General features: G+C 35.3%; 1 protein-coding gene across 1 annotated transcript in view; it reads left to right on the top strand.

Annotated features, from left to right (window-relative positions):
- PRTG (protogenin) overlaps positions 1 to 18,424 on the top strand; it is a 119,785-nt gene that overhangs the window by 49,402 nt on the left and 51,959 nt on the right. Inside the window, exons 3-11 of the mRNA XM_045823465.1 lie at positions 882 to 1,026; positions 2,185 to 2,318; positions 3,825 to 3,962; positions 4,216 to 4,374; positions 4,994 to 5,153; positions 5,910 to 6,157; positions 8,433 to 8,597; positions 11,755 to 12,060; positions 13,021 to 13,209. Coding sequence (XP_045679421.1) covers positions 882 to 1,026; positions 2,185 to 2,318; positions 3,825 to 3,962; positions 4,216 to 4,374; positions 4,994 to 5,153; positions 5,910 to 6,157; positions 8,433 to 8,597; positions 11,755 to 12,060; positions 13,021 to 13,209 — 1,644 coding nt within the window. The remainder of the gene's footprint in view (positions 1 to 881; positions 1,027 to 2,184; positions 2,319 to 3,824; positions 3,963 to 4,215; positions 4,375 to 4,993; positions 5,154 to 5,909; positions 6,158 to 8,432; positions 8,598 to 11,754; positions 12,061 to 13,020; positions 13,210 to 18,424) is intronic.

Genomic DNA, 18,424 nt, shown 5'->3' with positions numbered 1-18,424 from the left:
TTTGGAAATAACATAAGTCTAAAAATAGTCTCAAGTCTCTCTACTTTTTGTTCATCAGCACACCATTTATCTTTTCTGTCTTTTTGATTCCGCAACATCAATACCAACCCCATTTAATTCCAAACACAGAGTCCTTGTTTTCATTAAGGTATTTGTAGAATCTCACCCTTCTCACTGCCACCACCCAGTTCTGTCATTGCTATTTAAACAGCCCATTGGTCTTGATTCTAGGCTCTTTTTTTCTTAGTCTATCCTATGTAACAGTGCCTGATTAATTTTTTTCCAAATGCTACTATCATGATACTTCTTCACTAAAAAATCTTTATTGATGTCTTAATTTGTACTATGCTAGAAATCTGCTTTATCTCTACTCTTTTTCCACTTTTGTCATTGTCTTCATGTCAATCCTAATTCCCCCTTTCATTTAAACTCAATATATTATTCAAAACTCAACTTAAAACCAGTCTCTGTAAATAGTTTTTACCTGTGTAATCAGAACTCATTGATTTCTCTCTCCTCTGAAATAGAGTAGTATTTGAAGTTTGTACTTCATAGTTTGGTATATAATTAAGTACCATTATTAATTTTGTTTGTTTCAGTTATCTTAATTTTTTTTTCTCCAAACAAGTTGTAAGTTTCTTAAGAACTTGGTTAGAATTTCATCCTGGGAAAGACTGGACTCCATGGTTTGGGCAACTGCTCAGTGGTTTTTCCACAGTTATTCCCTAAATTATCTTTGTGGTGATTATGTTGTGATGGTCTTAACATCTGAATAAGAATTTAAGTCTGATAAATGATATCTAGTAGAATGCTATTTCCAAGTATGGTATAATAAATTCATGTACTTATTCTGAATTTGTCAAACAAACTTTATCTTGTAGCTATTTCTGCATTTGAAGTTCAGCCAATTTCTACTGAGGTACAAGAAGGTGGAATTGCTAGATTTGCATGCAAGATTTCATCAAATCCTCCTGCAATTATAACATGGGAAGTAAATCGAACAACTCTACCTGTAACTATGGACAGGTAAAGGCAGGTTTTGTCTTTGGAGAGATGTGGGAGTAATGAACACTTTATTATGAACTCCTTTTTATTTACAATGTCAATAATCAACTTCTTAAGACACTTCAAAATTAGAGAATTAGATCGTCAGTCTCTGGAATATGGGGCATAATTCCTGTTTTGGAGGATCAGATCAGAATTCAGAGAGCCTGCCTTACTGCTTTGTTCCTTTCCTTGAATATCTCTTCCAATCATAGGACCACCTGAGTAAATGGATTGCAGCCTAAGGATTTGGAAAACCAGATGACACTTTTACTGCTGGCAGTAGCAGTGCTGATGAAAAGAATCTCCCATGTATGCCCTGGTAGATGCCCAGTTCTATCTCCACTTTCCACTTCCCAGTCCCCTCTCCTCTACACATGCACACACTCTCCTCCCAAGGTTCTGAAGATGGTTGAAGTCTAAAAATCAAGAACTTTGTAGCAATTTCAAAAAGTTTGATTCCTGTCCTAATGAGTAGCACTGTTCCTATGTAGGCAAAAATCATTTACTAAAATGGTGAGGCACATAGATGGGAGGGCTTATTCAAGGAAGTACTTTTTAAAAAACTTACATTCAGGTATGCCTTGGAGAATACATCGATACTAACAGGCAAAAAATTCAGGAATCTGAAAAAATTATATGACGCTCTAGGCCACCAATTAGCTATATCTAAGCTATCATGTCAAGTGAGACTCTGTGTAAAATTAGACTGATAGGTACCAGAAACCACATACTGCTTAGTTATTTGTTTTAGAGAACTATAATGACTCAAATGAAAACCATTTGCTCAAACGAATATTTTTAAGGTCTTTAATGTATTTCATTTGGTGATTTAAAAAAGGTTGAATATACAGGGTATGGCACAATAATTCCCTGTTTTATTACAAAATCTTTCATTATAAAACCATAAGCATGTAATTCTGTAACATAACAGTATCACACTCAAGCACATCATATGACATTTTAGGTGAAATGTTCAAATTAAAACTATAAATTATTACACCCATATTATTACCCTACCAACCACAGTCAAGCAGGCATTACTGCTGCCAGACCCTGTATTAAATCTTCTTATAGAATATATGTTAAAATAAAAAGTAAAATCTACTACAAAGTGTTTAATCATCTGTCTTCTAACAGGATAACTGCCCTACCAACAGGAGTATTGCAGATCTATGATGTTGGCCAAAGGGATGCTGGAAATTATCGCTGTGTTGCTGCTACTGTAGCTCACAGGCGTAAAAGTATGGAGGCCTCCCTAACAGTGACTCCAGGTACTTCACAGAAGTTTTGTTTGTTTATGTTTTTAATTTTTAATAGCACAGCTATTAATTTTTATTCTCTGGCTATAATAATATGCCATAAAGTAGTACTTTAGTTTTATTGAAAATATTGTAATCTATTAGGAAAATGGTCATTTTTATGATAAGCAACTTGCTTCTTTTGGAGGATGACTTGTTTTATGCTAGTGTCAACATCTTTAAGAAAGATTGAATATTTTTAAATATTTCAGTTTTTAAAAAATATGTAAAACACAGAAAAGAGAATAACAGTCATTCATTTCCACCAGAGTTGTCCATTGTCATTATAGAGATACTTGTTTCCAGTTTGGTATTTTTTGTTGTTTAAGAAAAATTATAATTTGCATTTATGACACTAATGCATGCTTATTATGAAGAGTAATGTTTATAAAAGTAAAAAAGTACAAACATAGAAGTTTTAAAATGTCTCCAATTCTAATATTCAGAAATTATTATTAACATTAAGTGAATATAATTTTTTATATTTTACCATACATGAACATAATTAGAAGGGAAATAGCTAGAGAGATGAATATGAAGAAAGAAATACATAAATTATTAAAATGGAATTATATTTATCGATGCTGGTTTCTATTTTAAAATAATTAATTTAAATTTACTTGAATATAGTGGAAGAAAACTTAGACTAAAGTCACTGTTAAACTTCATATGAGTGTTTTCTCTTCATAAGAGATACTACTTTCCAAAAGATCTGTTAAGTTTAAAACTTTAAAAAAAAACATTAAGAGACTGAAATTATATTTTTAATGCTTTGTTTTAATTTTAAGAATATCTGTTAGCTTCCTGGTATGAAAGATAGAAACAAAAGCACTCTCATACCCCTTCCCTCCTCCCCCGTCACATGGATTCTTAACAAGATTAGTGAAAATATTAAATAAATGTTTGAACCTCAATTAAAAATGAATGAGTAAAAAAAAAAAAGGAATGAGTAGAAGCAGTCCGAATGTCCATCAACTGATGAATTAATAAATAAAATGCATTTTATTAATATAATTATATATTCTGTTGTTGCTCAATAAAAAGATATGAAGTACTGGTACATGTTCCATTTTTAAAATATTATGCTGTTAAAAGAAACCAGCCATAAAGGACCATGTAATGTGTGGTTCCTTTACTATGAAATGTCTAGAATGGGTAAATCCAGAGAGACAGAGAGTGGGTTAGTGGTTGCCAGGCTATGGGGAGAGGAGATTGGGGAGTGACTGCTAATGGGCATGGGGTCTCATTTTGGGGTCATGAAAGTATTTTAAAATTGATTGTGGTGATGGCTGCACAACTCTGAAAATACTAAAAACCATTGAATTGTACTTCAGATGGGTAAATTGTATGTTAAGTGAGTTATATCTCAGTTGTTTTAACAAAACAAAAATAAATAACTTAAAAATAGATATTTTCATCCATTTTACTTATTATTTTACTTATAACTTATTTTTATATTCTGCCTTTTCCTCTCCAAAGCTAAGGAATCTAAATCCTTCCACACACCAACCATTATAGCAGGTCCACAGAACATAACAACATCTCTTCATCAGACTGTTGTTTTGGAATGCATGGCCACAGGAAATCCCAAACCAATCATTTCTTGGAGCCGTCTTGGTATGTCTGTCCAAGGAAGTGGTGGGGAGTCTTTTGCTTAAACTTTGTTCATTATAGTGAAACTGATAAATGTTTATTTCATATATAAAACACATGTTTGGCAATTAGGTGGCTTTTAACTTTTTGTCATTTTAGTGTGTAGAGGAATGGTTTTAGTATACTTTTATGACAGGATTGTTTGGAGAGTAATCTTTTGAACTAACTTTAGATCATAATTTACATTGTTGTAATTGAAATATTCCCTTTGAAATAGATCACAAGTCCATTGATGTCTTTAATACTCGGGTACTTGGAAACGGTAATCTCATGATATCTGATGTCAGGCTGCAACATGCTGGAGTATATGTTTGTCGGGCCACTATCCCAGGCACACGAAACTTTACAGTTGCCATGGCAACTTTAACTGTATTAGGTATGTTTCTTTTGTTCTGCATTCAGGAGAATCTTACATTTTCACATTTGCTGTTTTATCTCATTCATAGCTTACTTTTCCACCTTTCTTGAATTTTGTATCATTGATATGAAGGTCAGTAAGAAGTTTCTTAATCTAATGATCATTTTTCAGGGAAAATTTAAATCCTATGTTAAAATACAACTATTATTCTGAAGTGACCATTTTCTTTACCTCCATACCATTATATTCCTTCTTTCTTAAGTTTTTCTCTTATCTCCCCCTCACCCACACATAAATCCATATACCCATTCACCAACCTAAAATTGTAACCTGTTGATTGTCTATAAGCATTCCCAAAGGGCTATGCATTGGGTTTAGTAAAGTAGGATTATTGTACATATTTCTAGAGCATTTATATACATGGTCTCAATAGGGAGAGCCTGGGGGAAGTAGATATCTAACTGAACAATGCATAGAAAAGGGGTCTGGATATAGATTTATGCAGAGTGTAGACTGGAGGCTCAAAATGTCAAATATTTTCAGGGGTGGGAGTTGGTGATTTTCTATACTCTTTCTTGACTCTGTATCATTCCTACTGGGTCCACAGAAATAATTTTTCTTTTTTCTTTAAATATAGCTCCTCCTTTGTTTGTCGAATGGCCAGAAAGTTTAACAAGGCCTCGAGCTGGCACTGCTCGATTTGTATGTCAGGCTGAAGGAATCCCCTCACCCAAAATGTCATGGTTGAAAAATGGAAGAAAGATACATTCAAATGGTAGAATTAAAATGTACAACAGGTAGGCTGTGCCATTTTGCTACTATTTTAGATAAAATATAATGACCTTAGTAATTTTTATGTGAAGTGGCTATACTTATACTATCAATTACTTTCATTATCTTGGTACTTAAAACTAAACTAAAATAAGATTATATCAGCATGTCATACATTGTTTTATATGTGGATCATGGAAGTGGTTAACTACACTGAATGTTGGGCAGTTCCCCAGACCTGGCTTGTAGTCCTGATGAGCAAGTAGCTACGTAATTAGTAAGCATATTAACCCTTGAAGGTTTCAGTTCTTTCTTCCATAAATGAGGAAATTAGAAAAAAATTTTCTAATAAGTCTTGATTCTCTAAGAATTCCTCCACAAGTCAAACTTAATGATTTTAAGAATTCACTTTTATTTGTATAAATATGAATCTTCTTATAATATTCTCATTTATGTTGCACAAAATTTTAAAAATTTTTGTTGACCTCAATTTTATGTAACGTTGCAATATTATATAAATTAGATACTGTTACAGAGTAATATACTTTCTCAGTGAAAGTCAGCTTTCTAAAAAGACATTGAGCTGTCATCTAAAGAAAATAAGAGTAATTTTAAGTAACTCATATCCATTTTTTTCAGTAGGCCTGACTATACATTGTTTTTGTTCTTTGTTTTGTTATTTTTTGCTATTCAAAATGAGAGTATACTTAGCAATGATTTAACTTTATTTTACATCTTTATTAGAATTTTTCATAGAATAAATATTTTTTTCCTTTCTTCAGTAAGTTGGTAATTAACCAGATTATTCCTGAAGATGATGCTATTTATCAGTGCATGGCTGAGAACAGCCAAGGATCAATTTTATCTAGAGCCAGACTCACCGTAGTAATGTCAGAAGACCGACCCAGTGCTCCCTATAATGTGCACGCTGAAACCATGTCAAGTTCAGCCATCCTTTTAGCTTGGGAGAGGCCACTTTATAATTCAGACAAAGTTATCGCTTATTCCGTGCACTACATGAAAGCAGAAGGTAAGTAATTTGAGGAGTGTTTATTTAAAAATTTTTTAATGTATTGATTTTAAAGAGAGGAAGGGCGAGAGGAACATTGATTTGTTGTTCCACTTATCGATATATTCACTGGTTGCTCCTTGTATGTGCCCTGACTGGGCATCCAACCTGCAACCTTGATGTGTTAGGATGATTCCCTCTTTAACCAACTGAGTAACCATCATCCATCCCTAATGTAGGGATGATGAGTGTTTAAGTTCCACTTGTTATCATGGATTTGTTTTCAGTTTGAATGATGTTTTACATAACCCATATAATGTTTTTGAAGTTCTTTGCCTTTCTGCATCTCTTTTAATAAAATGCTCTATCATAGTGTATATCTGTTCTTCTCTAAATTTTTTATTGTACATTTTGTGAATGTAAGTATAGTTTAAGATTTTTTTTCCTCTCTGCCAGGTAAAATATATAGAGTGGTGTATTTATGGATTTCATTTCAGCAAAGATATAAATTTGTTAACTAAGACTTAATATGCCAATTTAAGTAAGCAGTTACATAGAACCAATGGTGTAACTGCTTAATAAAACAGTGTAGTATAGTCACTGTAGCATGTTATTTTTAAAGAGGGGGAAGTAAACATTAACAAATTCCCCATATATTTGATTTTGTGTATTCTGAATGTTTTCTGAAATCATATAGAACTCTATATGAACAAGATAGAAATTGATCAAGATATTACTGATGTCTCATTTATTATATAAAAATAGAAATCAGATCTGTCTTCAATTTTTTATTCAGAACTATTATTCCATTTCTGGAATCTTTTGTCGTAATTGTTTCTTTTGGTAAAGAATTTAGAGGAAAAGGAAAAACTGCTTGTAAATCCTAGAGATTTCTCTATTGATTTTTTCATAGAAACCATAGTAGAGGTTTACAGATTTTACTTCTGTACACAAACAGCCTAACTTTTATGCAATAGACATTAAAAACAAATCCAAACACCCAAGGAATGGGGATATAATATAATTGTCTGTAGAAACAGGTAGTTGTTTATTATTTTTTGTCCTTTAAAGTAGTATTTTGAAAAGGAATATTTTGAATTTAAATCATGGGTCATGGTAGCAAGAAGAATGAAGGTCTGATAACTGAGCATGTTGGAGTATGTTAATTCCCCTTTCAGTGATTTAGAAAGGTAAAAGGAATGCTGGTTTTGGTGGAGACCACTCTTGGTCGCTATTATGGTTCTTTCATTAGAGCCTCCACATGCAACTCAGTGGTCTATTCAGGGTTGGAACAAGGCTTTTTAATTCGAACTCAAGGACCTTGTTTAGTAGGTCAGAAATCGTACTATGCAGTTCCTAATTAACGAGACATTAGCCAGTCTGTTGTGAAATGCCTGTAATCTTGTCTAATTAAAATGCTATCAAGTTCATTCAGAAATGTGGGAAAACTTAATAGTGGAATTTGCCTTCTGTTTTGTTTATAAATCCAGTGTGGGGAGAAGGGGCCCTGTCCTTAGAGGGTTTTGATTAAGTTGACATTCATTTACTGTGAACTGTTAGCAAAACACAGTAGCGACCAGTGCTCTTGTTCCAGTTCCACATTACAGGTTTGCTCTGTAGGAGTTAAATCCCACAAAGACAAATCCTGTTCTATACCTTGCCATGCATATTTTATTGAGAATTGCTGAGAATTTTTTCCTCTTAAAAAAAAAAAACCTCATTGTGAAACAGCGTCCTGAAGCACATTCTATGCTTCCCAGATCTTTTGCTTTCAATATAAATAAAAGAACAACTTGTGTCAGTCAAATTTAATGGAATCTCTAGGGGCAAAATGAGAACTTCTGCAGGACAACTTTTGGTTTGGTCTGTTTTTATGAAGAGTAGAGCCATTACATTCCCCACTGTCTCTCCATTAATGTTTAAAAGAATAAAGAAGTCATGAGGTTAAGCAAGTAAAATTTACACTTATGAATTACAGTATTCTGTAGTGTTAAACTCTGTGTGTTACTGCTACATATTGCCTCTGCTGTGAGTTTTGACTAGATGTTAATGGAGTTTAGAGAAGATTAATTATTTTTGGTTTGATTTCTTTAGGAAAAATTTAAACTAGTCAGTTGTAGCAAGACAAATGGTTACTGTTAGAAAATAAAGACCTTCCTATTCACATTTTTTAAAGGATAACAAAAGGTAACTGATAGAGATTAGACTCAAGGACCAGTGTTTCATAGTGAGGGAAATGGTCTTGTTAATTTTATTTTGAATATTCTTAATTTTTAAACACTGTTCATTAATATAGGTTTAAATAATGAAGAATATCAAGTAGTCATCGGAAATGACACAACTCATTATATTATTGATGACTTAGAACCTGCCAGCAATTATACTTTCTACATTGTGGCATATATGCCAATGGGAGCCAGCCAGATGTCTGACCATGTGACACAGAATACTTTAGAGGATGGTAAGAAAGCATGATTCTTGGTCATTTAAGTATGACTATTCATATGTTTAATCAATTTCATTAAATAAATGTTTTAAAATAGTGAAAATATTTTCCTTCTGATTAAGAAAAAAATGGTGCAGTAACCCGCAGGCTAATTTGCTATTTCAAACCTGACTTTCACTTTTTTATAGTAACATAAGAATAAAACTTTTTATAATTTATAATATAAATTTTAATCATAAAATTCTAGTATTATCAATGCATTTAAGTTCCCTAGTTTAAATTGTAAATATGTAGCAGTTTTTATTTATTTTTATTTAGTTTTTACTTAAGTATATTCTTTAGGCATGAATAAATATAAGGACAGTTACCTATTGAGTATATATAATGACTAGAAGTCAAGTGTATTAGACTCCTTAAACTGGGAGTTTATGAAATTTAATACCTGCCAGTTAAAAATATTTTATAAAATCAGTTTATTTTTAGATACAATATGTTTATTCTACTTAAGGAAGAAAGTAATACTTCTTCAGTTTGTTACCTGACCCTGGGTTGGAAATTGAGTTGTTCTTACAATTGAGAGAAATTCCTTCTATTGAGATAGTACTAGAGAGCGGGGTCTCTTCCTCTGACTCTTTCTATAGAGGCTCTAGAAGGCCCATATTTATGCCCTGCGGTGTGAAAAAGAAATTACTTAAAATGTGCTTAATTATACTATTCTCCCTTTACAAATGTGTCTCATCCTCACGAAATGACCCACCCTTAGTTTTCAGAACATTTTTACAGAAATGATTCCCAAGTCTTTTTTTGGCTTTGTTCATTTGGCCCCAGATCTCTTACTTATATCCTTATAGTGTCACTTATTTAGATGTTTGTAAATTCAGACATTGACTAAATGAAAAAGTTATCACTGATCTGGATATTGAATTCCAAATTTCAGTTTTCATTTAAGAATTTGTTTCCCTTTGGAGTGAGCCACAGTACATATGACCTCTCTAGTTACCTCATTACATTTAACAACCTCTCATGTGCATGTCTAAGCATTTTTTATTTGGTTGGTTTTGCCTTTTGAGGTTTTTTGAGTTGCATATGAGGTATACCACTCCATATCCTTGAAGAAAATGGGTCTAAATGTAGCAAGCTTGCCAATTCCAGTTATGTTCTCAAAGTTTTTCTCCTTTAAACCTTTCCTTATTCTGCAGCTTTTTAATCTGTTCTATTTTGAATTGTGGACAACATTCAGATCTCTGACACTGCTTTCCAGATTTCTGCACAAGTCTCTCCCTATTTTCTAAGTTCATACTTCTCAAACAGAGATGCATGCGTCTCCTGGAGTACACAGCAGTGCATAGCTGATACAGCTAACACTTGTGGAGTGCTTATCCCTGCCTATTCAGTAACCTTTCCTCTATTGTCTCATTTAGTCCCTATGTAAGTCTGTGATAGAACAACTATTGTTACGAGAGATTGTAAATCATAGGGGATAAGGATGTGGGCTCTGTCTAGTCTGCCTGGATCTGGTCCTTGACTTAAGAGCTGTGTGACCTTGGGCAAGTGATTTGACCTCTTTGTACTTAAGTTTCCTCAGCTATAAAGTAGAAATGGTTATGTTACAATACTTCTTATATTGATTTTTTGTGAGAATTTATGAGTTCATACACATCAAGGACTCAGAAATGCTTAATATATTGATTTTCTCTTTTCATCATTCATGTTATACATGTATATTGAGTACCTGCTATGTGTTATTCAATATTTAGTAGTGAACAAGAAGCAAAAAAAAACCACACACACACACACAAAAACCCTGTCTCTGCACTCAAGAAGCTTACTTACTAGTGGGAGAGGGGGTAGAGAAACAACAGATATGGTAAATAGTTGTGGTAGATAGTGATAAGTGTTGTGAAGAAGGAAAAAAGCAGGGAAGGGGAGTATAAAATGTTGGGAGGGTTTGAGACTTTAGACAGAGTCGCCAAAGAAGAGCTCACTGAATAGTGGACATTTGAACAAAGACCTGAAGGAAATGAAAATAAGGGAGTTGGTTAGGCAGATGACTGGGAAGTGCATTCTAGGCAGAGGAAATGGAAGTTGCTAAGGGCCTGAAGCTCAGGTGTGGCTAGAGGGGATGGAACAAATAGGAAGCAGTGGAGATTAGGCAGAGCGTTAATAGGAGCTGACCATGTAAGCAGATAGAGCTCAAAGAGCACTTTGGCTTTTACTTTGACTGAAATGGGAGCTATTTTGAGCAGAAGAGTGACAGTATATAAGTTACATTTTAACAGTTAATGTGTTGAGAATAGATAGTAGGGACATGGGAGAAACTGGGAAGTCTGTTAGGAGGCTGTTGCAACAATACAGGCTAAAGGTGGTGCTGGCAGGGACCAAGGGGGTGGCAGTGGAAATCACAGAGTCACAGGATTGAATGTAGAGTGTGTTTGGAGGAGTCAAGGATGACACCAAGGATTTTAGCTTGAGTTAGACAAGTAATTGCCATTAATTGAGATAGGAATGAGCTATCATTATCATCCTCATTTTATATCTGAAGAAAAAGAGACACAGGGGAGGAAGTTACTTTGGCCAAAATCACAGAGAGTAGTAAATGGTAGCACAAGGATTCAAACACACAGGCTAACTCTAGGACATCTCTTAACACCATACTTGACTGCTTTCCACTATACTTGACTCATTTTTCTGGAGTGCCAGGTGTATTCAAGTCATTTAGAGGAAGAAGGTTGTTTTCATTTTCATATATATAAATTGGGAATACAAAATTCACACTAATTTTTAAGATACCACCCTTACACTTTAAAATATTATTTGCCAAACTATAACCCTGCTGCCCTAAGCTTCCCAGCTCTTGTATAATTCTTTGTGTCCTGTTCTTAAGGCATTTTGGTAGAATTGAGAACTATTCTCATATTTTATATGAGTATTAAGTAATCTCATATTCATCCCAAACAATGTTGATGACAATCTTGCTTTTTCTGGTTCCCTGTGATTGGTCCTTTCACTGCCTGCCTATGATTTGTACTCTGAAAACCTCTTCTAGGGCTGAAGGCATCTCTTCTTTATTATGTTATGTGTTGCTATTAAGAAAATTCAGTCAATATTGGTTTGCTGATTGACAATTTTGACTCTAAATATTTATAAGCAATCTGTTTTCTTATATGACCAGTTCCTCTGAGACCTCCTGAAATTAGTTTGACAAGTCGCAGTCCCACTGATATCCTCATCTCCTGGCTGCCAATCCCAGCCAAATATCGGAGGGGCCAAGTGGTGCTCTATCGTCTGTCCTTCCGCCTAAGCACTGAGAACTCCATCCAAGTTCTGGAGCTCCCAGGAAACACACATGAGTATCTTTTGAAAGGCCTGAAATCTGATAGTGTCTACCTGGTGCGGATTACTGCTGCCACCAGAGTGGGGCTGGGAGAGTCGTCAGTATGGACTTCACATAGGACACCCAAAGCTACAAGCGTACAAGGTAAATTTCTAAAGATGACTGAGGAAGAATAACACTGTATTTACGTTTTAGATACTTTTTCTTATCTAAGTTGCATTTATATATCTATATTTTTAAGATTTTATTTATTTATTTTTAGAGAGAGAAGGGAGGGAGAAAGAGAGAGAGAGAGGAAACATCAATGTGAGGTTGCTGGGGGCCATGGTCTGCAACCCAGGCATGTGCCCTGGCTGGGAATCGAACCTGCGATGCTTTGGTTCACAGCCTGCACTCAATCCACTGAGCCACGCCAGCCAGGGCTACATTTATATTTTAAATTTTATTTTATGAGTAAAAGGATCCAATCGAACATGGACTTAATAGGAAAAAATTTAAACTTTGTATAGAATAGTCCTTTTTGCATCAAACTCATTAGTGTGTAAAATTCCTGGTTGCAATATTTGTTTGCTTAGCAAATCTTCCATGGAAAGATCCACTCAAATCAGACTGAATTATCAAAAGATATATACATATATATGAATGAGAGAGAGAAAGAGATGTCTAATTAATATTATTGCTATATATTTTTTAAAACATCAGTTTACTAGAAAGACCGTAAGACTAAGAAGTTTTGACCTTCCTCTTTTACTAGTGTGGAATGTAACCTGACTGGTTTTGTTGTTGTTAGTTGATTTATTAATAATGCCTGTTCTGTCTATCACAGAGGAATATTGGATGGTCAAAATTAGAAAGTACTTATTGTCTCTTAAAAATACACAAATATAGACATTATTTTGTTCTTAAATGCCTTAGTCTTTTACGTAGTATTTTATATATTTCTGTCTCAAACTTTAATATCATTGTGAAATTGAAAGTTAAAGTATAATTGTTGGATTTGATTTTTTTTGCAATGGTTGGCTTGAGATCTGAGATATCTGTTTTCCTGTGTTTTCATGTGACTTAAGGGTTTTTTATACATATATTTCTGGTGAATTTTTCTAGCCCCTAAGTCTCCAGAGTTACATTTGGAGCCTCTGAACTGTACCACCATTTCTGTGAGATGGCAGCAGGATGCTGAGGACACAGCAGACATCCAGGGCTATAAGCTGTACTACAAAGAGGAAGGGCAGCAGGAGAATGGACCCATCCTCTTAGACACCGGTGACCTTCTCCACACGCTCAGTGGTTTAGGTGAGTGAGTCTGTGCTGCGCTGTTTCTTTTTTCCTTCTTCTCTAACCAACTGGGAGAAAAGTTACTGGATATAAGCCAGTGGGACTGATAAATGATAAAAAGAAAAAAGAATTGGCTTTACTACATCATTGTGTGTATCCTGCTGCTTAAGTCAGTGACTGGTCTTTGACTCACCATTGTGAGTGAACTGGCAAAACATTAGAAAACTGTGGTATCTTCATATCTTTTCCCACCTCTGGGCACCTGCTTTTCTTTCCAGAGTTCACTTCTGGTAGAGTGAGGTCATGATTAGTTGTTGTGGGTGTGTGGTGGATGTGGAATATGAGTATAAAAGAGGAATATTACCAAAGGATCAGAAAATACACAATAATTAATTTTAACTTAAAAATTACCCGAGTGTGCTATGTAGGTATTATTTTACATGTATAAAAATATGCATAAATTATGCAGAAAATCATACTCTTATATATGACCTATGTGACTGTAAATGTTTATTTTATGTAGCTCTAACCTAGAACCACTAGAGAAGAAGCACCAACTTTGTGATTGCACTCAGCAGAGTTCTGAAAGACACTTTTATTCCATGTTCATCTTATCTTTGCTGGGTAAAATAATTTCATGATGTATAGCATGTTTAGTAGAAAGTAAAGACATGTACATTCTATAATAAATATATGAGTTGTAAACATATACACACTTAAGATATAAAATGCACACTTAGCTGTTTGTCACAGTTCTAATTGTGATTAACAAATTCCCACTAAATTGTAATGGCACCTTCTTCGCATACTTGATTTCACAGTGCAGGCTAGCTTTCCCTGTCACAGACTGCCACTTCGTGTGCAGGAAGGAAGAGGCACAGTGGTCCCGAAATGAGCCGTCCATTTCCTTCCCTGTAGCACAGGCCTCACAGTACCTCATGGTAGCACAGGCTGTGAGAGCAGCATTAGATGTGATTCCCCACTCAGTGAGAAGCAGTGGGGGGAATCTTTTCAGATGCAGGTAATTGGAACCTCATCCTCAGGCTCTTTACAGCAGTTTTCCAGATGGCATTTTGATTCTAATTCTATTTGTCCTATTTTAATTTAATCTGTTTTTGGTTAAATAAGTTTCGCTACTGATGTCTGTCACACAGCTTTATAAATGACAAGAAATTACATATGCTCCAGGGTGACCATTGATACTGAAATGATGTTGCCTAACCTACTGTCACCAAAGTTAGCTACATGTATTTCTAGCCCTGGCTTCTCAATGTGTTCTCCCTTTCCATATGCATATAATTTAGTAAGAAGACTGTACTCAGTATCAAGTAAGAAACAGGATTTGAGACAATTGTTCATGAAAAATCATACATCAAACTCACTGTTAAGGAAATATAAATATGTTGAAGATACAAAAATCAGCTTCATAGAGCACTCTTCTTGAATATACAGGTAGTTTAATCTAAAGAAGCGAATAATTAGAAAAACTGATGCTCTGCTTGTGGCGAGATTAAAAAGCAGTTAAAACTTTGGTGATGATGAAAAAAAATCCCATTTGAAATAGCAAAAAGAAAAATAAAATACCTAAGAATAAACCTAACCAAGGAGGTAGAAGACCTGTATTCAGAAAACTACATAACACTGAGGAAAGAAATCAAGGAAGACACAAACAAATGGAAACATATACCGTGTTCATGGATTGGAAGAATTAATATCATCAAAATGTCCATACTACCCAAAGCAATTTACACATTCAATGCAATACCTATTACAGTACTAATGGCTTATTTCACAGACATAGAACAAACACTTCAAAAATTTATATGGAACCATAAATGATCCCGAATAGCTGCTGCAATTTTGAGAAAGAAGAGTAAAGTAGGAGGGATCACAATACCTGACACGAAGCTATACTATAAGGCCACTGTAATCAAAACAGCCTGGTACTGGCATAAAAACAGGCACATGAACCAATGGAACAGAACAGAGAGCCCAGAAATAAACCCAAGTCTCTACAGTCAATTAATATTTGACAGAGGAGGCAGCAACATAAAATGGAGTAAAAATAGCCTCTTCAACAAATGGTGTTGGGAGAACAGGACAGCTACATGCAAAAAAATGAAACTCAAGCACCAACTTACACCTTATACAAAAATAAATTCAAGGTGGATAAAAGACTTAAATATAAACCGTGACACCATTAAAGTCCTAGAGGAGAACATAGGTAGGAAAATCTCAGATATTTCACGCAGAAACTTTTTTACTGACATGTCCCCTAGAGCAAGGGACATAAAGGAAAGAATAAACAATTGGGACCTCATCAAAATAAAAAGCTTCTGTACAGCTAAAGAAAACAGTATCAAAATTAAAAGAGAACCAACTGTATGGGAAAACATATTTGCCCATGATATTTCAGACAAGGGTTGCATCTCCAAAATATATAAAGAACTTACACGACTACACTCTAAGAAGACAAGAACCCCAATTAAAAAATGGGCAAAGGACTTGAACAGACAGTTCTCCAAGGAGGACATACAGAGGATCCAAAGACACATGAAACGATGTTCAATATCACTATCTCTCAGAGAGATGCAAATTAAAACCACAATGAGATACCACTTTACACCGGTCAGAATGGCCATCATAAACAAAGCAACAAACAACAAGTGTTGGAGAGGTTGTGGAGAAAAGGGGACCCTAGTGCACTGTTGGTGGGACTGCAGCCACTGCAACCACTAAGAAAACTAAAAATGGATCTGCCTTTTGACCCAGCAATTCCACTGCTGGGACTATATCCTAAGAACCCTAAAACACCAATCCAAAAGAACCTTTGCACCCCATTGTTCATAGCAGCACAATTTACAATAACTAAGTGCTGGAAGCAACCTAGATGCCCATGAGTAAATGAATGGATCAAAAAACTATGGTACATTTACACAATGGAATTCTATGCAGCAGAAAGAAAGAAGGAGCTCCTACCCTTTGCAACAGCATGGTTGGAGCTGGAAAGCATTATGCTAAGTGAAATAAGCCAGGCAGTGAAAGACAAATACCATATGATCTCACCTTTAACAGGAACCTAAACAACAAAACAAAGAAACAAGCAAAATATAGTCAAAGACACTGAAATAGAGGACAGGCTGACAGTGACCAGAGGGGAGAGAAGAGGGAGTTTCAGGGGAAAAAGGGAAGGGTTTACAGGAACAAATTTAAAGGACACATGGACAAAAACTAGGGGGAGGGTGGTAATGGGAGGGAAGTGGGGAGGAATGGGTGGGCGGGCTGGAATGGGAGTAAAAGGGAGAAAACTGTACTTGAACAATGATTAAAATAAAATAAAATAAAAACTTTAGTGATGAAAAATAATTCTTTAAAATTTAAAACTTCTCTATAGATGCACACATATAAAGAAGATGACCCATTGATCTCCCGCACCCACTTCCTGAACTTTAAAGAAAAAGCAATGGCAGTAAATCTCTATAACATAGTTAATTTCTGGGATTCTTCCCTTGAAAATGTGATGTTTGATTTTGAAGCACCTACTGTAACCCAAAACAGGCCTGGTTGCCCCCCTGCCCTACTATGAAAGCCAGTACCCAAGAGGCAGGTGCTGATGTAAAGGAAAGTGTTTCTTTTGCAGATGCCAGCCATCTGGAAGATGGGGGACTCACATCACAAAGCCTATTGCCACCTCTTGTTGGAGGCGGAGGTGTTTTATAAGGAGGAAGAAGGGAACAGAGCAGAGAGATCAAGGGAGAGGGTTACAAAGTTCTCTCTCTGCAGACTGGCACAGTCCATTCCAGTAAGGCAGGTGATGGTCCGGTGTGCATCATCCTAGTTTAGTCATCCTTTCTTCATATCATCCCAGCTTCAAGTCATCCTGGCTCCATGATTGAAAGTCCGCAAATCTCCTGGAGCTGAGATGCTTGAAGTTTGGGGTCTGTATCTTTTTAACTAGTTTCAAAAATTCTTATACAAACATGCTTTTCATCTATAAGCCACGTAGTCAGACTTAGCATTGACAGAAACAATGTCAAAAGAATGGTGGGAATAGAGAACAGGCTGACAGAGACCAGAGGGGAGAGGGGAGGGAATTTCAGGGGACTTTCAGGGGAGAATGGGAAGGGTTTACAGGAACAAATATAAAGGACACATGGACAAAAACTGTGGGGGCGGGGGGTGGGCTGGGATTGGAGTAAAGGACAGAAAACTGTTCTTGAACAACAATTAAAAAAAAAAAAAGAATGGTGGGAGTGGGTTACAGTTCCCACCATTACAGTTTTCCCCTGTTAAAATACCAGGGCATACATGGTTCCCAGTTGTACTAAGTAAGTGAGAGAATGAAATCCTAAAATGTTTATCTTCCAACTTTCCCCAGACTGTGATCTGTCTTTGAATTGGCAACAATTGCCTGAACAGCTACTATGACTTCATTAAATTTTGTCTGTGGCTTTCTGAGCTTTTCTGTATGCAACAATCACAGAATTTGAGCAGCTTCATTAAGAACTGCATCCCCTGTGTTAAAACCAAGAATACACTTGGCTAAAGCAACAGGTAATCCCTTTGTTTGTTTGTTTGGTTGGTTGGGTTTTTTATTTGCTTTGGCAACTGCATTCTGTGTCAGATGCTTCTGGGCCAAAATGTGAATTACCTTAAGCATTACCAAGTAATCATCATGATGCTAAATCTGAAGGTTAGCCAAAGCCATTAATTACACCAGCCTTCAAATCAGAATTATTTACATCCAAACTGAACACTGGCTCTGCATTTTTAGCTGCACTGACAGCATTTTTTTGTATTATCAGGTACTGAGTCCTTGTATTTTTTAGCATTATTTCCATATTAAAGTCTAACAGCTAAGTCAAGATGCCAGCCAATAGCTTCTTGCTGGACCTTGAATTTTGAAAGGACAGCTAACATCTGAGAGACACTTTGCAGCTGAAGCCACCAGGGCTATGGTAGTCAGTCTATCAGTTTGCATTAGAACATGGTCCTTGCATTTTGCTCTGGTCCCCTAGGGTTTGGCTGGGAGAAGAGAAGTAAGGATGACCTTTGTTGAAATTTTTAAGAAATCTCTAAATAGTAGCTTTGAATACTGTAAACCTTAATTTCCTTGTGTGTTTTAAAATTAAATCACATATATACTGCCTATGTTGTAATACCTTTTGTGTTGTAAAATCTTTTATGTATGCCATTTGGGGTAATTCAGCTTAAAATCTTTTTATAATGTATA

Source organism: Phyllostomus hastatus, unplaced genomic scaffold, assembly GCF_019186645.2.
Source record: "Phyllostomus hastatus isolate PE091 unplaced genomic scaffold, TTU_PhHast_1.1 phas_scaffold_501, whole genome shotgun sequence".
NCBI lineage: Eukaryota > Metazoa > Chordata > Mammalia > Chiroptera > Phyllostomidae > Phyllostomus > Phyllostomus hastatus.
The sequence above is the reverse complement of the archived record's forward strand: the minus strand, read 5'-3'. Positions and strand labels throughout refer to the sequence as shown.